This window comes from Ostrea edulis, chromosome 7, assembly GCF_947568905.1.
Source record: "Ostrea edulis chromosome 7, xbOstEdul1.1, whole genome shotgun sequence".
Taxonomy (NCBI): Eukaryota; Metazoa; Mollusca; class Bivalvia; order Ostreida; family Ostreidae; genus Ostrea; species Ostrea edulis.
In genome coordinates, this window is record NC_079170.1 from 82,383,562 (window position 1) to 82,407,813 (window position 24,252).

At 35.9% G+C, this 24,252-nt stretch overlaps 1 protein-coding gene across 1 annotated transcript; it reads right to left on the reverse strand.

Annotated features, from left to right (window-relative positions):
• Positions 1 to 5,095, reverse strand: LOC130048587 (exostosin-like 3). Its single transcript, XM_056145502.1, has 4 exons — positions 4,688 to 5,095; positions 2,800 to 2,944; positions 780 to 908; positions 1 to 345 (listed from the first exon to the last, which is right to left on the reverse strand). The coding sequence occupies exons 1-4, from the start codon at positions 4,804 to 4,806 to the stop codon at positions 157 to 159; spliced, it is 582 nt and encodes a 193-aa protein (XP_056001477.1). The 5' UTR covers positions 4,807 to 5,095; the 3' UTR covers positions 1 to 156.
• Between the last annotated feature and the right edge of the window lie 19,157 nt (positions 5,096 to 24,252).

Genomic DNA, 24,252 nt, shown 5'->3' on the forward strand with positions numbered 1-24,252 from the left:
TTTTCCTAATTCTAAGTTTTAAAAAAATAAAACAACCTTTTTCCATACTGGTGAATTTTGAAAGCAATGATATTAAATAACAAAATGTGTTAAAGATGCGTGTAAATATACAACTTGGCAGAATACTGGTTTGTTCTAAATAAACTTGAAGCATTTCTACTTTTCCACGGGAAGTCTCGTTTTGAAGAGAACTGAATCCACTCGGTACTGTGTGTACAACAATGGCATATAGCCATACACCTGTACAAAGAAGTTAATACACTTATGTCTTTCTGTGAAATGTTCAATGTCACTGGACAATGTCTCGGGACATCCTGGGCACCGGAACGTCCATCTTGATGTTACCTTGTAAACATAAAAAAATTAAAGATATAGAATATATTTTTAAAAAAAAATTATTTGTAACCTTATACAATTGTTTTTTATCTTAACAGTTTTACCGAGTTAGTTTAAAACAAGAGAACTTGAAATAGTAAGTACACAAATAATACACCTGTCACAAGCTCACTGTCAATTCCTCAATATTTATCAAGGAATTTATTACCCCATATCTGCTCTTAAAATACATATAAGAAAACTCTTGATTGACAGATGACATGAGATAATTCAAGTTTATACAATTTTATGTATACGAGTCATTTCGCCACATTAAGTACTCGTGTAAAATAAGGTATCTACAGTATATATGTAAAGTGTTTTGTATTGAGCGATTCTTTTCTACCACATTGATTAGTAAGAACAGACATAAGACTGATCAGTGACTATTCTGAGTTACCTACCTTTATCGGAGGTTTTCGGGTCACATGAGAAACAAGAAAGTTCATGGCGATGTCTTCACAGTTAATATATTCATCCACCTTCTCTCGAATTGCTTGTGGCATGAAATGCGTGTACAGGTATGCATAATTCTAATCAAATAAAACAATAGAAATGTGTGTATAGGTATGCATAATTCTAATCAAATAAAACAATAGAAATGTGTGTATAGGTATGCATAATTCTAATCAAATAAAACAATAGAAATGTGTGTGTAGGTATGCATAATTCTAATCAAATAAAACAATAGAAATGTGTGTGTAGGTATGCATAATTCTAATCAAATAAAACAATAGAAATGTGTGTATAGGTATGCATAATTCTAATCAAATAAAACAATAGAAATGTGTGTGTAGGTATACATAATTCTAATCAAATAAAACAATAGAAATGTGTGTGTAGGTATACATAATTCTAATCAAATAAAACAATAGAAATGTGTGTGTAGGTATACATAATTCTAATCAAATAAAACAATAGAAATGTGTGTGTAGGTATGCATAATTCTAATCAAATAAAACAATAGAAATGTGTGTGTAGGTATACATAATTCTAATCAAATAAAACAATAGAAATGTGTGTATAGGTATGCATAATTCTAATCAAATAAAACAATAGAAATGTGTATGTAGGTATGCATAATTCTAATCAAATAAAACAATAGAAATGTGTGTATAGGTATGCATAATTCTAATCAAATAAAACAATAGAAATGTGTGTGTAGGTATGCATAATTCTAATCAAATAGAACAATAGAAATGTGTACCGATATACACGATTCTGTTGAATTAACCAAACAGAACAATATAATTTATGAATAATAAAGAACATCACTACGGCATGATTAACAATTTAGTTCCTAGACTGTTGTGGTTTATACACACAGTATCAGTATATATACCATCTATTTATACCTGATTAAAGGCCATGTCTGTAGCACTAACGACAAACATTTTCATAATAATTATAATTTACGATAATATAAATTTTTTGCTATTGCTAGTCTTGATCACCTACACATTTATGTATACTTCCCCACAAATGTCTGAATTCATTCTTCGGTATAAGCAAGGCTTATTGAAATTATGATAAAGATGCTGATAGGCTAATTCTAAAAAGTAATACCCGCACCGATAGAAAACACTTTGAACTCTAGAGAGTCGAAGCATTTTCCACTGACAGAAAAACAGATTCAGTGTTTAGAACATTTTTCTTCTGGAAAAGATCTGCTTGGATTCTTTCTTGAAAAATTATTACAAAAATTGAATATGACACCCGAGATGACCCTGGTTTAAAATGCAAAATTTTCAAATGATCCTGATAAACATGATAAAGTACATTTATACGAGTTCATACTACTATTATCTGGCACTTTTGCAAACACATTTTCTTTCAATAATTAATTTATGTTTACTAGATCAGCACCAATTTTTCTATAGAAAGCATCCAAACATCTGAGGGAGTATACACAAACATCTGGATGATCAAGATTATGAACATCTGAGGGAGTATACACAAACATCTGGATGATCGAGACTATGAATGCTGAGGGAGGATACACAAACATCTGGATGATCGAGACTATGAACATCTGAGGGAGTATACACAAACATCTGAATGATCAAGACTATGAACATCTGAGGGAGTATACACAAACATCTGGATGATCGAGACTGAACATCTGAGGGATTATACACAAACATCTGGATGATTGAGACTATGAACATCTGAGGGAGTATACACAAACATCTGGATGGTCGAGACTATAAACATCTGAGGAAGTATACACAAACATCTGGATGATCGAGACTATGAACATCTGAGGTAGTATACACAAACATCTGGATGATCGAGATTATGAACATCTGAGGTAGTATACACAAACATCTGGATGATCGAGACTATTGCATGAAATACATGTACAATGTATATTTCATGATGCATTTCCTAACGTGAAATTGTGCCCCTTGCTGAACTGTTTACCTTACGGAAGAAAGCAGCCCCAGTTAGGACCATGGACAACTCACAGGAATAATTAGCATTGTAGTACCACATCTTATTCTGGGCGTCCCAGGCATGGTACCGGCCAGGAAACCCCACAATTCTATCTCTCTCCTCTCTCCATACACTGCAATATATAATACAATTCTATCTCTCTCCTCTTTCCATACACTGCAATATATAATACATTGTAGAACTACAACACACATCTAAAGCCCCATAATCCACAGTTTTCTATCACAGAAGGAGCATATCTGTTTCTATATAAAAGGCTAATTTGTGTTTTTTACTGTTCAGTCACCTACGAGGCGAAGAGTTGTCTCCCATGTTAGTGTTTTTCGCTCACTTTCTTGTTAAGCTTTATAAATGGTAAGACAGTAAAAATGAATTTCGTTTTGTTATAGCCTTAAAATTTGAAATAATCTCCATTGATCAGTATTGTATAAATGCATTCTGACAACAGTTAATTTACTCATTCTCAAATAAATTTGCAAATTAGGGTTGAAAATGACACAAAATCTTTGATGTAAAAACACTTAATCTTTCTTCCACCAATATTTTTTGCTCACTATGTCATAAAAAAATTCTGAAAATATCTGCAGCATAGGGCCTACGGCAATATAACTAACCACTGGTGCTCGAAGGGGCGTCTACGAAATAAAGTACATGCATGCATTTTGGTGGATGTCTGGGGTCAAGAAATATTACTTTGAAATATAAAACCCCTTGATCAGCATTAATATTAACAACATTTCGAGACTGAGGAAGTTATCATGCAATATCAATGAAAACAGGGACTTTATTTCTATTCTACTATGGTTCAGAAATATTCAGCTGGTCATTTCCTTATACAGCTACAAAGTAGGTCATTTTGTGACATCGTGGCAGCTTCCGATAAGGACTACGTTTTTTGCTGAAGAAAAAGAGGAAATGTTGGGGTCTACTCTACTGAAAGATTTTTCAAGTATTTTATCATCAATGTATTTCTCATGATTATGTGCATGACTCTGTATCCATATCATGTATGAATGGAAAACATGACAAATCATATCATGTAGGAATGGAAAACATGACCATTCATATCATGTAGGAATGGAAAACATGACAAATCATATAATCAAATGATTTAGAACATTTACTTTGGGCTAAATGGAAGAAAGTACAATGCACAACACAAATCTGATCTTTTGATTGAAATTATGAATTCTGGTTTAAAATTTAGCTTTCGGGATCAAATTTGAGCCCCAAAACAACTTCCAAACATCTTGGTAACCCCATGGTATTTTTCAAAATAGGTTGTTCATATGTAGTCTTATCAGTCAGGAGAAGGCTAGACTTGCATATTACACTCAATTTTGTGAAAAATCATAAAATTTAATTATTCTTTTAATTATATCTAAATTTGCTGCATTTAGTTACTGACTGACACTTATTATACATCCAAACTTTTTGAGACAGAAATCATTTGAATAATTTTTCTCTTCTCTTATTATTATCACGCAAACACGAGACGGAAAACTCCCATGATGTCAACAACACAGGCACTCAAGGTTTTGATAATCTATGATATAAATTGTCTTCCTATAAACAAACTATTTTGTAGGAAGACAATTTTTTATTATAGATAATCAAAACGCCGAGTGCCTATGGTCAACAACACATTCATTCACTACTTGTGATCTTGACCTATAACGACCATCTTTGCCTATTTCCAAGTATGACTTTGACCTTTACCTCTGACCTTTTGACCCATAAACAACTTCTATGCAATCAGATAAAAATGGAATATGAGGCTCATGAATTCTAAAAATGAGTCCAGAAAGATTGATGCAATCACTTCTGTTGTGATGAATATGGTTTGTAAATTTACCGAAATCCAAACACAATTTCATCATGTCTAAGATGGGCGTCATCGTCTACACTGAGAATGGCCTCCGTCTCAATACTGCTGAATGGAAGAAATCTGTTGTTCAGGCTATTCTTCTCCATCTTCAGAACCTGTGAGAAGTACACACACAGCGTATTAATATAGTACACACACAGTGTATTGATATATGTGTGAGAAGTCACAGTATATACAAATGTAGCGTATTAATATATGTGTGTTAACGTAATCATTGAAAAGATTTAATATAAAGAAAAAAGTGTAAACCCTGGTTCAGATTCAAATATTTCGCAACACTATGTGTACATTTTATATTACGTGACTGCATACACATTTCTTACGAATCGCAATATTACATACAAGCCAGTTATATACACACAAAAAAAATACAAACAATTATTAAGCCGGTTATATAGATATAAAATAAATAAATAAATAATAATAAAAAAAACTCTGGAGAGAGAATGCTTATAGTTAGGTCTATACATCGTGAAGTCTAGACTCTTCATACACATTGCGTTACGATTAAGTCGTTTAGTAATTTCCGTTATATGTCTGTAAATATTACATATTATGATGCTCAATTGTGTTGCCAACCTTGACTGTATCTATTCTAGGCCATTTCTTTTGTGTGATTGCGGATCATTAACGTCGGGTAGCAATATTGAATCTTTTACAACAAAATGCAATTTTTTGTGTGATACATGTACTCACATATTTTTGTTATGTTTTCCTGATAAATTATTTAAACCTGAAAGAATGCGATGTCGTCATGACCTTAAAATATATGCACAATCTAAAGCTTTATGACTTTGTAACCCCCCCCCCCTACGAAATAGTATTTTTTATATTTATTTACATGACAAAAATTGCTTCAGAGGTCCTTCGAATCCATAGTAAATAGGGTCGCGTATCTCTAATGTGTATAATGATTTCAGGGCGGTAAACTGTAGATCACACACTGACAGATTTGTAGTTCATTTATCTTGACTAGGTGTCATTTGTGTTCTTGTACGTATGGATCATGGGTGTTAACTGTAATTTTCTTTTGTCTAAAAAACTTTCTGGTCGGCATGACCTTCTCTGATGTTTTAGTGAAGTTTATTTGATTTGGCATGTACGCGATACTACATGTCATTAACACTCACATCGCATGGCTGTATCGTATCTAATGTTAAAAAACTATCGGGAATTAAAAATTACCAAGGGGACGAGGAATGCAGAACTTTTGGTGTTTTAAAATATTCGAATTTCCCATTTGCACTGTAACATGAGCCTAGGTTGTTAATCTCTGACTGGGCGTTAACAAATGTAAAAATCATTCCGATCTGCATAACTTTGTTTGTTTCATCGATCTGACAACATAATTTGTTTTTTCATCTAGGCCTATTGTGACGTCATGTCAGTATTCATGGGACGTAGTCTATGGATTAGTCTGAAATTTCAAGTTCATGGAAAGTGAATCACTGTGTGATTCGACTATTAGATTTATTATTTCACAATGCGAAACAGGAATTCATCATTATATATCATCGGTCATTTATACTATCTTTCTCTTAGCCACAGGCACGGCATTGTCGTGCATCTTTTTAAGCTCCACGGTTCAGTTTTGATTTTCCAAACTTCAAGCCCGATCCCTAAAGCTTATGGCAATCAATGAAAGTGGTTTTTGGTTACTTAAAGCTCTAATGTTTTAAACTGTGTTTCAAAAACCATCCTGTAATATTTCTTAAAATGGCAATTTAGTAATGTAAATTATGAATTAAACATCTTTGCAGGGATGGGAATTATGTCAAATGATTGCTGGAGTGTAAAGGTAAAATATATCAAAATGTTTCAAAAATCTGTGGGTTTTAGAAGTCACAATTTTCCGGATATGATATGCTATGAAGTCAAAATTTGGACTACTATACATGCATTTTCATCACTTTGAAACCAACAGTATGGTTCAGTAGATGTAAAATTATTAAAAACAGTCAAAAACAATCCATTTTCGTCAATTCATATAAAAGAAATATATTTCAACTGTTTAGATAAAGATAATTGTCCAAAACCTGTGTATATTGAGTCACTTTGTGTTTTTGAGTGGTGTTCTATTTTTAGAAGCAACTGAACTCTTGAAAAGTCAGCGAAACACATTTTTTTTATGAATATCGTCCATATACATCCTCAATTTTGATAGAAATCTGTCGTTTTTTCAATATTTTAAAAGATGTGGTATGGGGAATTAAGGTAAATTTTGTTTTTCACTTTTAATGATCAAAATCTACTGTCTAATATGTTTAAAATATTTCACATAAGAATTAAAGTTAATAATGTATATTATCACAGAAGCTCATTTTAGGGAGTTTAATATTTGTTTTGTAAACAAAGATTGTGGTATGTTATTGTTTACGAAATTTTCAAAAGAAATGGATATTGATCAAAGTTTATCATATCTTTCACATTTCAACCATTCTTTGGGTAAAATATGTGTCATTTAAAAGTTAAAATTTGTGACTCTGCAGAATTAAGATGCTTTATATTACAAAACTATTGTTTCACTGGTTTGTTTGTATACATTAAAAGACTCGAGTCTTTGTTTACATAACACAGATTTAAGGCTAAAATATTGCTCTTATTCTTGCATTCAGAAAGTCAAAAGTTTGGCTGTCAACATTAAATGAGTTATATTTTTAATGTTTTACATCAAAAATGAAAAATATTTTTCTCAAAAAAATCGTGAACCAGTCCCTTTAAGGTATCAGACCGGTAATTATTTTCACTATATATTACTATATATTACTATAGAGGGAAAAAAATCATTAAAAATCAGTTTACAAAATTGATGCCGAATAACGCAGTCAGACACGTTCTATGTTACCTATCTCGTCTGCCGACACCAGAAAAACAACACCCTACGCGACATTTTCAAAAAAAAATTACCTGCAAACAAGACTACCCTCAAATCCACGTGTTTTTCACATGTGTGTAAACAGCCGGAGTGCACCTCAGGAAGTAGCCTCAGCTACCAACAGCAAATAGTTCCTTTGTATACACTTGGTTATTTCTACAAATTACACAAAATTTCCTAATCAGGGGTACAAAAATTAAGAGAAAAGAAGAAGAGGAAATGAGAAAAATCGCGCAAGGAAAAAAAAATATTTCTTTAAATATATGGAACTACGATTGACTAAGTTCATTTTGATTGGACAATTACAGGTGTGATACCTTAAATGCAGCTGTGATTGAGCTTAAATCTTCGTGAAAACCATGTTGTTGAGGACTAGGGTAATTTTCTGTACAGGGGTAGTATATAAAGGAGAGAGGAGAAAATCTTAAGCTTATTTGATTACTACTTTCCTCCCTTCTTAATTTGTCTTCGCCTTCGATGACACACACAACCCAGGTTCTTTTTGCCTGTTGGCTTCGTCTCACGACCTGAGTTGTTTCCTTTCTCTCCATGTTTCCTTCTGTCTTCCTTGGTTCCTATATTAGTGTCTAGTCTAAGGCTGTTCTGGCACGACTATAAATTTACATGAATTAGAATGTTTTCCCTATGATATTAAGATGTGCTTTGCTAATCTGTGTCATTATAATCTATCATAATGTTAATTTCACCCCATCACTGACAGAAATGTTACATGTCATGTAAAGATAAACTGTCATGACCTGGCGAACCATATTCTTTTAGTATCTGAGTAGTGAAAATGCTAATTTCCAACACATTAGTGATTATATAAATCTCTTGTTTCATAAAAATTCACATGTTCTGCACATCACTCGGATGTCATATTTGTTTTTAGTTCACCTGAGCTGAAAGCTTATGTGAGCTTTTCTGATCGCCTGTTGTCCGTCGTCTGTCCGTCTGTCTGTAAACTTTTCACATTTTCGACTTCTTCTCCAGAACCACTGGGCCAATTTCAACAAAACTTGGCCAAAAGCATCCTTGGGTGAAGGGCTTTCAAGTTAGTTCAAATGAAGGGCTATGTCTATTTCAAAGGGGAGATAATCACAAAAATGCAAAAATAGGGTGGGGTCATTTAAAAATCTTCTCAAGAACCACTGGGCCAGAAAAGCTTGTTTTAGTACATGAAAGCTTCCTGACATAGTACAGATTCAAGTCTGTTAAAATCATGGCCCCCGGGGGTTGGATGGGGCCACAAGGGGGAAATCAAAGTTTTGGATACAAATACATAGGGCAAATCTTTATATCGTCCTCTCAAAAACTACTGGGCCAGGAAAGTGGAAATTTACATGAAAGCTTCGTAATATAGTGCAGATTCAAGTTTGAAGAAATCATGGCCCCCGGTTGACAGGATGGGGCCACAAGGGGGGGAATCAAAGTTTTACATACAAATATATAGGGAAAATCTTTAAAAATATTTTTCTCAAAAATTACTGGGCCAAGAAAGTGGAAATTTACACGAAAGCTTCCTAACACAGTGCAAATTGAAGTTTGTTAAAATCATGGCCGCCAAGGATAGGATGGGGCCACAAGGGGGGATCAAAGTTTTACATAGAAATATATAGGAAAAGTCTTTTAAGAATCTTCTTCTCAAGAACCACTGAGCTGATATTTACACGAAAGCTTCCTGACATAGTGCATATTTAAGTTTGTGGAAATCATGGCCCCTGGGGGTAGGATCAAAGTTTTGCATACAAATATATAGGGAAAATCTTTGAATATGAGCCATTTTGGTGACTCAGGTGAGCGATCTGAGGCCCATGGGCCTCTTGTTTTTGGATTTTGTAAATTCTGAGCTGAACCAAAGTCTAGAATTTTTCCATTTAAACGACAAAACTAAAAGGCATCTTACCGTTTGGCAATTTAGAAACATTTTGCTATTAAAATTATGATTGTGAATCTTGGTATTTAAGTTTTTCTTCAGGGATTGGTTTCTTCTGTAAACTGTGTCTTATTGAAATTATTGATTCGTGGCATAAGCATATGCAAAATGTATCATTACAAAACATAAGTATTGTTTGGTTAAAAAGTTGGAGAAGTTCTGAATGAGAGAAAATGTAAAAGCTTGCAGTTATGAATTCAACCCTTATATACATGTACATGTAGCAGAGAATGAGCAACAAGCGCTGGTACGTGTATGAAAATGAGGCAGTTTCAGTTAATAAATGCCTTGATCACCCCCACTCAAATTATCATTTTAACATTTTCAAGTTTGGGCAAAAGCACAATTTATTATACCTCCCGCAACAAGTTGTGGGGGGGGGGGGGGTATACTGGAATTGGGTTGTCCGTCTGTCTGTCCGTCCGTCCGTCTGTAGACGCAATGGTTTTCGGGCTCTAAAGCATTATCCTTTCCACCTACCGTCACCATGTCATAAATATGGACTACCCATGGGATGAAGATGTTCCCTATTGATTTTGGGGTCAAAAGCTCAAAGGTCAAGCGCACTGGACATCGAAGTAGCAATATGGTTTCCGGGCTCTAAAGCATTATTCTTTCCACCTACAGTCACCATATCATACATATGGACTACCCATGGGATGAAGATGTTCCCTATGGATTTTGGGGTCAAAAGGTCAAAGGTCAAGCGCACTGGACATCGAAGTAGCAATATGGTTTCCGGGCTCTAAAGCGTTATCCTTTCCACCTACAGACACCATATCATACATATGGACTACCCATGGGATGAAGATGTTCCCTATGGATTTTGGGGTCAAAAGGTCAAAGGTCATGCACACTGGACATCAAAGTAGCAATATGGTTCGGTTTGTCATGCCATTTGTTTTTTACACTCAGAAAAGAGGTAGTTTATACCTATTACCAACACCCTTTGGGAGATTGGGGTAAGCGGGGGGTATTCTTAGTGAGCATTGCTCACAGTACCTCTTGTTATATTTTATTTTGTTTCACTTGACAAGAATTTTATATAAGTCAATTATTTTCCTTAACACCCCCCCCCCCCCCCACACTCTCTTCCTTAAAAAAACGATGCTACATTTCAATGCACATTCTTGGATTATTTCCTCAGGTTGATATACTATACATGTATTTGCAATAGTGAATTACGTAAAATCTGCTTGGGAATAAACCTTTTATAAATACTATTTAAAAGCGTTCAGGTGTCAACACAAGGTACCTTAATACTATACCTGTGTTTTTTCCCCCATGCATTTCTCCTGACTTCTTTCGGGGTGTTTTTTAATTGGCATGTGTGTAGTTCAAACGGCCGTGTTCATAAATTTTGAAATCATGCATGTACACCTGTAAATTCTTGGCGCTATAATTACTAGACTATATTTATTTCACATGCATTGTTTATACTCTTGTTTATACTTCCGGTAATGGAGGAGAACAGTTCTGTTTCTCTCTCGGAGCAACTATTTGGGAATCAGGAGGATACTCCGACGTATACGGAGCTGTGCCCGGTGAGTGTTTCTCTGTCGTCATCTGACAGCTCAGAAAATTATCAAGCTGGATCAAAATATAATCAAACCTTCTCTTCCCAATCTCAAACGCCAGGCTCTCAAGTTCATCATGATGAACTCACTGATATCGACGGCTATAACGTCCCCTGTACTTTTGATCCCAATGTTGATTTTACTTCATTGGACTCAAATTTGCAAAATCTACCCAAAGAACTCTATGTGGAGAAACTTTTAGAACTCACAAATACCAATGAACATTTTGTAATTGATTACAGAACATATCTGTGCTCCAAAGCAAAATCTATTGAGGGGTGTCCCACAGGAAAATTGACACTGCGTAAAACCACCAAAAACAACCCAAGTGTAACTAGATATGCTAAAGACTGTTTTGCTTTGAGTATGTTTTGTAACGGTGATGATACGTATCTTGGTGAGGTTTTTGACAAATCCAAAGTAAAAACTACTGATCTTCCAAAAAGTTCTGTGATCGAAATGAGGTCATCAATTCAAGCTCTTCTACAACGAGTTACTGAACTAGAAAAGATACAATCTACTCAGGCCAAAACAATTGAAACCCTTCAAAAATTGGTTACCAGTCTGAAATCTGAACATTCAACACAAAAAATGCAAAACGAAAAATTAAAAAGCGATTTAGAGTCTCTGGCAACTGGATTTGAGACTTATCGCAAACTCACAAATACACGACTAAAGGCTGTTCAGGGTCTTGATTTTATTGAGTATGAAGCCAAATGTCATCAATTCGAACACGACATATCTAAAGTTACAAAACTCTGCAGCGGTTTTCAGAAACAGATCAGTGATATGAAGAACAGCAAACCTACTACCCCTCCGTGTGCCTCTCGAGCAATATCAAAAACACAGTCTACCTGTAACGGTCCGTCTCAGCTGAATGACCTGCACCTGTCTGAATGTGAAGCCCAGAAAACAACCGAAGCGAGTATTTGTGCACCAGTAGTAGTACCAAATCCGTCAGTGGAAGTATTCCATAATAATCACCACTCCAAAGCTTCAACTGCATATGCATATGCGGATGCAGTGTCCTCCATGAACACACCAAGCGTTTTCGAAACGTCTCAAATGACCAACACCTCGAAGGAGCGGATCTATGTCCAATCGAATACGCAGCAACAACAGTCATCCAAACACTCTAATGTCGCTCATACCTCGAAAATACCTTACTCTACTATGCCAGACGAGTCAACATACCCCGATAAAAAAAACGACTCCGAAGACGTTTGCGTGGATGATGATATATTCGAAGGTGTTACCTACCGACGGAACGCACGCTATTACATTTCCGGAATAGGCCCGCGGTCTACACAACTCGGCATGACAAACTTTCTCAAAAATAAGGGAATATCTGTTTCCTTGTGTGTATTTTTCAAACCTAAAAGGGTAGGTTCTCGGCGTAACGCTAAAATTAATGTGGCCCTGAGCGACGCACATGTGATAGAGTCGATTGGTTTTTGGCCAAAGGGCATTTCGTGCAGACCTTGGCTAAGCAACAGACAATGGCAGGACAAAATTGCTCGCTCTGAGGATGCTAATTATGATGATGAAGACTGGGAGTCTCAAGATCATGACCATGACTAAACGATATGTTATGCAATATCTGTGTGTATCTGTAATATACAATATCTATGTCTTTTAACATTAATTATATAAATGCCAAATAATCTTAATATTTTATCATGGAATGTCAGAGGCATTATGTCATCATCAATTTGTCTTTCCGATATGCTTAGTCATGTTAAGTGTGATATAGCAATTGTATCCGAGCACAAACTCAAACCAAATAATATTTCCTTTATGGATTCAATCCACCCTAACTATCTCAGTTTTGTACGCACAGAACATACATGTAGTTCTGAAAAGAACAGATTTTGCACACAATTCTCGCGCTACTTAGGTAAGGGTGGTGTTGGCATTCTGTATAAAAAGGAACTCAAACTGTCTATATGTGAATTAACAGACATTGATTCATCACGTATTATTGGCCTAAAAATCAAACGGTCCAGTGACCGCCCTTTGTACATTTTTGGTGCATACCTTCCTGCAGATAATGTAATCCAGTCATATGCAGCTGAAATGGGTTTACTTGAAGATCTTGTAGCACATTTTTCTTCCATAGGGGATGTTATTGTAGGAGGTGACTTTAACGCTAGTTGTTACAATATAGACTCTGGTCGAGTTAATATGTACAAGTCGAGTTTGCTTAAAGACTTTATCATGCGTAATTACATAGGAAGTCCCCGAGTCGATTTTGAATCAACTGGTTCACAGTATACTTTTATCCAAACAAAGTCAACACTTGATTTTATTTTTTGTAGCAATTCTCTTTGTAAATATGTTGAACTGTATCATGTTTTTGAGGAAGGTTCACATAGTTGTACATCAGATCAACTTCCTGTTTTCATGGTTCTAGACTTCGATGTTAAAAACCGAATTGCAGATAATCATTTTCAATATTTACCGGCTTGGCATAAGGCTGATTCGTGTAAAATCAGAGAGTATGAAAGTTTTGTTTCTAAAGATTCTGTTGCATTATTAGAAAGAAATCTTGAGTGTGTAAATGATACTGATGATTTTTGTTCAGATCTTAACTGTCTGTTGCATGATGCTGCATCCCAATACATCCCTGTATCGAAGTACAAGCCATATTTAAAACCGGAATGGACGCCAAAAGTGAAACAACTACATAATGCAGAATGACAAAAACGCAACATTTGGTTAAGTGAGGGTCGACCTCGCGGCATGTGTCATGAATCTTACAGAAATTATAAACGCGCAAAACGTAATTTTCGTAATGAATTGCAATCAGCACATGATGACTTCATGACTAAAGTATTCAAGGACATCGACGAGGCTTCAGAGTGTGATGTTCGACTCTTTTGGAGGCTGATTAAACGCCAGCGACCTCTTAGTTCTCGAATCTATTCAGAAATAGAAACCGAAAACGTTTCCTACTCAAACCCTGTAGATATTGCTAACTGTTTCGCGAAACACTTCGAAAATATTTACAATCCACAAGACATTGGAACCTTCAACGACGATTTCTTCCGTTCTATTGAAAATTCTTATAGTGAATTAAAAACAGTGACCAAACTTCTGAACGAAAAATCTCTTCCGGGTGGAGACATCACTATTGATGAAATTTCTAATATTATTAGTGATTTAAAACGCAGAAAAGCTCCCGGTATAGATCGAATACAGAGTGAACATATCATTTATGGCGGTACAGGACTCAAACTGTGCATACAACACCTATTTAATTCAATTATAAAAATTGGCGAAATCCCAACTTCTTGGAAAAAAGACATTATCGTCCCCATACACAAAGGACACAATAAACCAAAGAAATCACCCAACAGTTATCGACCAATAGCCCTGCTTCCCTGCATGTTGAAGATTTTTGAGAAATTGCTACTATACAGAATAAAGTCGCACATTCTTTCAACTGTAGAATTTCCCAATATTCAGCAGCAAGGATTTCAACAGAAACTCGGTTGTCTTACAGCATCTTTCAACCTACAAGAAACTATACATCATAATATTGAACAGGGTAGTCCCGTATATGTCGCCTTTCTAGATACACAAAAGGCTTTTGACACTGTGTGGAGACACGGTCTCATGTGTAAACTTAGCCGTCTGGGAATTTCCGGTCGTCTGTGGACTCTGATTGATGATTGTCATATAAATACCTCCTGTTCTGTTGTAGTGAATCACATAAATTCCAGCTGGTTTCCTGTCTCTCAAGGAGTACGCCAAGGAGGGATACTTTCTACTTTCCTCTATCTGGTGTTCATCAACGACCTGCTTCATGAAATTCAAAATCAATGTCCGAACATGGGTATTTACAACATTGCTAGTTCTACTCTTGCTCTCGCAGATGACATCTCCTGCATTGCGTTATCGCCTTCTGCCATCCAGAAGATTCTCAATACAGCGTTCGTCTACTCCAAAAACTGGAGATTCCAATTTAATGCCGACAAATCTAGTGTTGTTCGATTCTCCCCCTCAACAGCAAAAAACAATGCTTCCCCCATATGGTATCTCGGCACTGAACCTGTCTACCTATCCAAAACCTATAACCATCTTGGAATTCTTCTTCAATCCAAGCTTGTTCATACTGAGAAAATTGCCAACGCGTGTAGGAAAGGTCGACAAGCCTACTATGCACTCAAAATACAAGAACACCTTAACCCTGATACCGTATCGCGTTTGTACAACAGAATTGTTCTCCCTTCCACCCTATACGGATGTGAACTCTGGAGCGATTTATGCCAACGAGATCTGCAGGCCCTTAATACCTTACAGCACTTCATTTGCAAGCATGCAATGGGTTTACCAAAAGTTACTCGATCTGACATTTGTGAATCCTTACTTGGACTTCTTCCGATTTCTTCTGAAATAGACAAAAGAAAACTATTATTTCTTGGTCGGTTATGTGAATTAGATACTAAAACCCTTACCAAGAAGATATTTCTTCAACGACTTTTTACTTACCTACAGTCTCCGGAACTCAAACATTTTGGTTTTATCCATGATGTTTTTAATCTACTCTATAAGTATAACCTCCACCGGCATTTTCTACTCTATCTGCAAGATGGTTACTTTCCTCCAAAGAGTTTGTGGAAAACAAGCGTCAAAACAGCAATAATTGATTTCCATCTAGATTCAAGGCACAAACGGATGCTCTCGGATCCTTCTTTTCAACAATTCAACAAAATAACGGCAGGGCGACCTCCACAGTCTATCTGGAAAATTCCATCTGACATTCATGAAATAGAGATTTGCAAATTTATCACTGAGCTATGGTCCTTTCCACACTCTCCTCCGACATCTTGTCTCATCTGTGGCAAATATTTTACAAACGTTTTTGAACACGTTTCGACCACTTGCGTAGGAACAGTCGCTATCCAAGATGCTTGGTGGAATACAGTAATTGACCTTGATATTGTGCTCAGTGCTGAACTTTGCGGTCTCTGTCATCAAGATCTATATCTTTTTCTATTAGGTGCCAGAATGTTCACAGTTAATCTTTCCCATTATGACGAACCCGGCTTGCATCTTCTGAACTTCCGCTTCCTGAGGGATGCAGCAGCATGTTACAACAGACAGTTACGTCTTACATAACTGCAGGTTTTTCACCATTTCCGGTGTTCAATTCTAATTAGCTATATATCGCCTGTACTTATTTTGTACTCAACTTTCTTTTTATGTACAAATCTCATATCCTTTTCCTTTGTATATATGAATATGTGTAATACTCTAATGATGTAATTTCTGTAATTGTTCATGCAATCTCCCATGGGAGGAAATAAAGAAAGAATGAACTTGACAAGAATTTTATATAAGTCAATTATTTTCCTTAACACCCCCCCCCCCACACTCTCTTCCTTAAAAAAACGATGCTACATTTCAATGCACATTCTTGGATTATTTCCTCAGGTTGATATACTATACATGTATTTGCAATAGTGAATTACGTAAAATCTGCTTGGGAATAAACCTTTTATAAATACTATTTAAAAGCGTTCAGGTGTCAACACAAGGTACCTTAATACTATACCTGTGTTTTTTCCCCCATGCATTTCTCCTGACTTCTTTCGGGGTGTTTTTTAATTGGCATGTGTGTAGTCCAAACGGCCGTGTTCATAAATTTTGAAATCATGCATGTACACCTGTAAATTCTTGGCGCTATAATTACTAGACTATCTTTATTTCACATGCATTGTTTATACTCTTGTATTAACAAATTAAATACTATGTATCTTGAGTCAAAATATATAATCCATGTAGTATATAAATACCAAGATGACGCACCAATATTCATGATTTATGAAAACGTTAAGAATTCTAAAAAAAAATTGTTTTGTTTGTGCATGATTGATACATGCATTGGTGTGAAATTTACAATCATTTCATGAGAAATACACATCCTGTACTTGCACTAAAATGAACAAACAGATGTATTCATATATTTATATTCTCTACCTCATTTTAAAGTAAGTACATGCAATCCAAGGGAAAAATCCAAAATATACAGAATGAATAGACCATTTTGCATTCACCGTTCGATCTGCGTGCGTTCACCGTTCGATCTGCGTGCGTTCACCGTTTGCTCTGCGTGTGTTCACCACGCACTCACCGTGCGTTCACTGCATGTTTGCTCACCGTACGTTCACCGTTCACTCACCGTGCGTTCACCGTTCGCTCACCGTTCAAGTGGGAAAGTATAGACACTAAAGTTCACTAATAAGCAGCATTTGATGTCCCTGTCATTTTCCTGAGACTACCAACTAAAACTTGTTGGGATTAATATTGCAGTAGAAAGTTTTCCTCACAAGTTTTATCGAAAATATATTGTCCTTTACCGCAATGTTCATTTTTACTGCAATTTCGGTCTCAATGTACGGAAAGTTCGTTACTGTCGCCGAAATCATATCAATGCATCTATAACTTCAGAATAAAACAGTATATATTAAGCTTCGTTTTTGTTAATAATGTTTCATACGATGTTTAATTCTTTGAAATTTGAATAATGCTTAGCCGTACGTGAGTGACGATATTTGAAATATTTGTAGTAGAAGATGTGTCATTGATTTGAAAAGAATTGAAAAATGTCCGTTACGTTGAATTGGAAATGCAGGCATATTATCTAGTGAGAATGATTATATACATGCAACTTTCTTGTGTGTCAAATAAACGTAAAACTATCCTACATGTGTACAAAATATAACATTTATCCATAGATTACAGGCTATTCTAGTTCAGAAGTTAATACTACATCTTATTGTTATGTTTGTTAATATAATTTCTGGTACCTTCTTATATTTCGATTGTGTGTATGTTAACGGTTTAAGAAATGAACTTCAAACTGAATATAAATCAAAAAATCAAAAGAGGAAACACTCTAAACATTTGAAACATATAGCAAAAAACAATGTGACAAAAATGTTCGCTATTCAAATGTTCGTTACGTCAATCGAGGAGTGATTGAAAACCGAATAGCTTTTATCGGGTTTGATGTTTTACATTTTCGCCATTGAAGTACGTGGTCCCTAAAGTACCTGAGGTGCCATTCAATTTTAGAAGCTGCATCTTATATTCTGTGGTACATTTTTGAAAGCTGTATGAAATTGTAATGAGTAGTGTTTTATTATATACATGTAGTATCACAAACTAAATTATACCATTTTAGGTGCTTAAAATATGCTGTGCGGGTTCCAATTGATTGTAATTTTACAAAGAGGTAAATAAACTATTTGTGATCCATTGCCTATATGCAACATTATTCAGATGTAAATGTTCGTTACTTTTGGTAATTTAACAAACATTTTACTATGTTTCAACACTGATAGAATTTGAAATACATACAAAATATCCAGATTTTTTTTATCTGATCGATACTTCCTTATAATGCTTATTTGTTTACTTATGTTGTATACTTGGATAATGAATAGAAACTACAATCGATCAATATGAAATAATCGTAGATTCTTGTTTTCATCTTTTCGAAAATAACCGCAATACATTTTCAGCAAATGAAGACCCAATATAGCTCTCTTTTTTCTTTCAAAGTATGCTATATAATGTAATCGTTTTCAATATATTGTTTGTTTAATGAAACCATACGGTAACAAACATTTTATTTCTCGGTAACAAACATTTTATTCATTTCAGATTTCAATATGAGCAAATCCAGGGCTGAAATTCAGAAAGCTTACCACGAGTGACTGAAAACAGGGGTAATGAACGGTATCTTGCAAAGGAGGGAGCAAGAAGGCGTGCTAATTAGGATTTGACAATTTGCTTACGGGAATGCTCATTACATTCGACACGTAAAATCAAAAAGGAAAATTTCTGTTGATATTGTTGACATAAACTAAAAAAGTTGCATCAAAGTGATAAGAAACCATTCAAATAGTTAGAAACAAATGACTTCAAATGATATTTGACTCTTAATATTTATCTTCAATAGATTATTTTTTCGCTATCTCTAAATGGCAAATGCTGCGTTATACTGAACTTAGTTGAGAATGTTTCAGGGACTGTACTATTATAGACTGATGAAATTATTGATAGGAACTGTCATCTTTGTCAGAGTTTTGAGGATTTTGAAGTCAATTTTAGCTCAACTGAGCTGAAAGCTCAAGTGAGCTTTTCTGATCGCCTGTTGTCCATCTGTGTATCTTTAAACTTTTTACATTTTAGACTTCTTCTCCAGAACCACTTGAATTATAACCAAACTTGGCCAATAGCATCCTTGGGTGAAGGGCTTTCACGTTTGTTCAAATGAAGGGCCATGCCCCCTTTAAAGGGAAGATAATCACAAAAACGCAAAAATAGGGTGGGGTCATTTAAAGATCTTCCCAAGAACCACTGGGCCAGAAGAGCTGAAATTTACATGAAAGCTTCCTGACATAATGCAGATTCAAGTTTGTTAAAACCATGGCCCCTGGGGGTAGGATGGGGCCACAAAAGGGGATCAAAGTTTTACATAGAAATATATAGGAAAAATCTTTAAGAATCTTCTCAAGAACCACTTAGCCAAAAAAGGCTTATATTTACATGAAAGCTTCCTGACATAGTGCAGATTCAAGTTTGTTAAACTCATGGCCCCTGGGGCTAGGATGGGGCCACAATAGGGGATCAAAGTTTTACATACTGATAATGTAATTTAGAAAAAAAACCTTTAAAAATCTTCTCAAGAACCATTGGGCCAAAGAAATTTGCATGTGCACAAAAGCTTCCTGACAAAGTGCAGATTCAAGTTTGTAAAAATCATGGTCCCCGGGGGTAAGATGGGGCCACAATGGGGGATAAAAGTTTTACATACAAATATATGTATAGGGAAAATCATTAAAAATGTTCTCAAGAACCATTGGGCCAAAGAATTTTACATTTACATGAAAGTGTCCTAATGTCCAGGTCACACATTCACGGTTTACCTTGCCGTTTCCACTACGGAATAAATCTTACGGATGACCCCGGAAATACTGATTTCTGTAGTCTGATATGGACCTGATATGGATACAAAGATCTGGGTTAGAGTAGGTCCTCAGTACCCCTTGCTTGTCATAAAAGGTGACTAAATGGGGCGGTTCTTCGGATGAGACCGCAAAAACCGAGGTCCCGTTTCGCAGTAGGTGTGGCACGATAAAGATCCCTCTCTGCTGAAAGGCGGTAAGCACCAATCATAGGCCTAAATTTTGCAGCCCTTCACCAGCAATGGTGACGTCTCCATATGAGTGAAATATTCTCGAGCGGGACGTTAAACAATATTCAATCAATCAGCTAGACTGGTTTGTGATGTATCTACCAAGGAAAATGTAGGAAGAGGGTCAATTGGAGACATGATCGAGCGATACGATTAGTTACGATTTGGTACGGAACTCCACGATTTAATATGGAAACAACACGGTTTAATTCAGAACGACACATATCAGGGCGTGTACACTACGGATGAACTACAGTTTGTTATGGCATAAGTGAGGGTTAGAACGTATAAGAACGGTCTGATATGGGATAGTACAAATCACTGCGGAGTGCGCACGAGCAGAATCAGGTAACCAATCCGTTCATGCATTCAAGATGGCGCTAAAAAGAGAATATCTCTTAAACGTTCTTTGTAATCCTTGGACCTATATCTTGTAGAAGTTTGAAACATGTGGGTCTATTCGTACAAAATTCTTAAATGCAGCTGGATTTTCCGCACTAAGTTCAGCCATGAGAGCCTCATATTCTAAGAACCCAGTCCCTAGTCCACCATCTCCTCTGTCTCCGATCACCTCCAATTCTGTCCTCAACAACCTTGATCATAGCCCTTATGTTTTGTGCCACATCACTATCCAGTTCCAACCAATTAATAACAAGCATCAGTTGTTGACTGTTTATGTTAGATAATATTTGTACATATACACCTTGGGCAAGATGCAGACTACATTTAACCCTCTAAACAGGGAGTATTTATACATAACCCTTGTGTTCCTGTCAGTTTGGTGCCAATCTTGTGACGATACCTCCTTAACACATATAGTGGTATTTCTTCATAGTAAACAGTCGTGAGCTGTGATATTCCGTATTTTGTCGTGACGTTACGTTGTCAACTGTCAAAGCTACCTCGGTAAACCTTGTTGAACTCTACCTATCCACAATGAAACATATGGTATCGTGCCGTTCTGTTACAAATTCGTAACAAACCTTATTGTATCCCTAGCCAATACGTGGTGTAACCGTACTAGTACGTAGTACACCGTAACTAACCGTAAGAATCCTTGGTGACACCAGGTCTACGAATAGATACAGTATTAATACGGACTAAAACGGATCAATACGGTTTTATACGGATGTACTACGGGTGTTTAATCCGTGGTAAACTTTTGAACATGTTAAAAATTTGCCCGGATATACAAATACTACTACGTTTAACTACGGCCATAATACGGAAAGCCACGGACCAATACAGATTGCCACGAATGATCCTGGATCGTATCCATAGCTAATTAGGCATCAAATCCGTGAATGTGTGACCTAGGCATAACATGGTGCCGATTTTAGTTTGTAAAAATCATGGCCCCCGGAAGCAGGTTGGGGCCACAATAGGGATCAAAGTTTCACATGTGAATATATAGGAAAAATCTTTAAATAATTGTTCCAAAGTAACTCAGGTGAGTGATGTGGCCCATGGGCCTCTTGTTTTTCACCTTTCTTTCAACTTGATTGTTTCCAAATTAAACAGAAATATCTGATAAATCTGTTCAGTATCAAAATTGGTACCGTATAAGTTTTACATTATGACCCCTGGGTCGAGGCCTCTGCTGATGGACTGTTAGTCCCCATGGGTCTCTTCAGCCCAGTAGCTAAGTACTTCGTTACTAGCTTGAAAATAAGGATGTATATTATTTTAATTGCTGTGATAAAATTTAGTAATTCATCTCAAAATTAAGGATTATCTCCCTCATGCATAGCTCTGATCCTTAGATGAATTTGACTCCAGTCTTTGGCACTGTTTTTCCTTTTAGTTAATTCTTACAAAGTTATTGTTATTTCGGATTTCCAAAATTTCAGCTTGAGCATCACTGAAGAGACATCATTTGTTGAAATGTGCATCTGGTGCATCAAAATTGGTACCGAATAAGTTTGACATTACGACCCCTGGGTCGAGGTCTCTGCTGGTGGACTGTTAGTCTCCGAGGGTCTCTATACAGCCCAGTAGCTAAGTACTTAGTTAATTACTAGCTTGAAAATACGGATGTTTATTTCATATGTGCGGTGTATATTGAAAATGAGATAAAGCATTAGCTTTATCACATGCCCATTTGATAAAGCACTTGTGGTCCGAACTACTTTTGACACTGCATGCGTCCCCGCTTGGATGACATATTTTCTGTGTTTATTCATATCGACGCATGAAATAAAGCATATAACTAATTATTCTGTGTTTATTTAGAAGTTCTTTTGTAGCAAAATTAAAATGATGTTACCCCCACTGACATATATAAATTACGACCAGAAAACAAAAGTATATGTCCACACTATTATCATCGACAAAGGATCAACCGCCTACTGGACAAGCATCGAAAGTACCTCGACATGCTGTGGTACCATGTACTCAGAAGCACTGAGTCTCTTCTCTGGAGCCATATGCCTAATAAATCTCAACAGCTAAGTTACTTACTATAGGCCTAAAGTGCCTCAGGATTTCCTCTCGTCCTCAGATCCAAAGAAACCACTCAAATAAAATCCAAATACACAAACACTTCTACTTTTCATTGTAAACTGTTGAACATTCTAATAACGTTGCATTAAAATATTACTTTCATTGATCGTTATTACACATGTTTATTTCAAAAAAGACGACGACATCAAACTTTCATCAGAAGGTCGGGCTTACGTAAAAAAATAAATACTCGGTCAATAGTTGTTACTTTGTTGGAATGGCAAAACCATTATATAATTATAAACTATAATCCTTTCTAAAACAATTTACATCCATGGTTTCTTTTATAAAAATGCCCTTTTGTACTGTATATGAATGGGCACTATTTTTTCCAGCGTAAGGAAGATTGATCATCTCAAAATTAAGCGAAAAGAAGACGTATGAGATAAATAGAACATCTATAATTGCGTAATTTGATATTTTGGTTTATCCAACTCGTTTGATATGGTGTATTTATTCGCTCGGCAAGCCTCGCGAATAAATACACCATATCAACTCGATGGATAAACCAAATATCAAAACGCGCAATATAGATATCCTCTATATATTTAATTGCTGTGATAAAATTTAGAAATTCATTTCAAGATTAAGGATTATCTCCCTCATGCATAGCTCTGGTCCTTATACGAATTTTACTCCAGTCTTTGGCACTCTGTTTTTGCTTTTATTTCTTCAAGTTTATTGTTATTTCAGATTTCCAAAATTTCGGCTTGAACATCACTGAAGAGACATTATTTGTCGAAATGCGCATCTGGTGCATCAAAATTGGTACCGTATAAGTTTTACATTGTAATTTTAGGTCACCTGAGTCAACTCAGGTGACCTATTGCAATTGGTTTGGGTCCGGCATTGTGCAATGTGAGTCGTCCGTTAACAAATTCTTTCCAGAAACTTCTCGGCCAATCTTGACCAAATTTGGTATGTAGCATTTGTAGGTGAAGGAGACTGAGAATTGAGGTTTTCTGATCAAAATTTGTCCGTTGTCTGCATGTCGTCGTCGTGCAGCGTCGTCATTGTAAACTTTTCACATTTTCATCTTTTTTTCCAGAGGCACTGGGTCAATTTCAACCAAACTTGGCACAAAGCATCCTTGGGTGATGGGCTTTCAAGTTTGTTCAAATGAAAGGCCATGCCTCCTTTAAATGGGAGATGATCACAATAATGCAAAATTAGGGTAGGGTCATTTAAAAATCTTCTTAAGGAGGTACTCTACATCGTCATAATGGCCGACTCCCTTTAAAACATGGATGAAAAAATCAATATCAGCAATATTTGACTTTTCCTTTCCTATTTAATTACCTAGCCGAGTAGCTCAGTAGATTAGCATACCGACTGCTGAACTGTAGGTCGCAGGTTCAAGTCCAGTAGCGTTTTAAATTATTTTCAGAATATCTTCTACTAAAACTATTTTTTGACAAAATGAAGTAAATT

Excerpts from the sequence above, each read along its gene's own strand:
- LOC130048587 (XM_056145502.1), bottom strand. The coding sequence starts at position 4,806 with ATGGAGAAGAATAGCCTGAACAACAGATTTCTTCCATTCAGCAGTATT. Across the intron at positions 2,945-4,687 it reads GAAATTGTGTTTGGATTTCG|TGTATGGAGAGAGGAGAGAG; the intron begins GTAAATTTACAA and ends TATATATTGCAG. Across the intron at positions 909-2,799 it reads GGGCTGCTTTCTTCCGTAAG|AATTATGCATACCTGTACAC; the intron begins GTAAACAGTTCA and ends TTATTTGATTAG.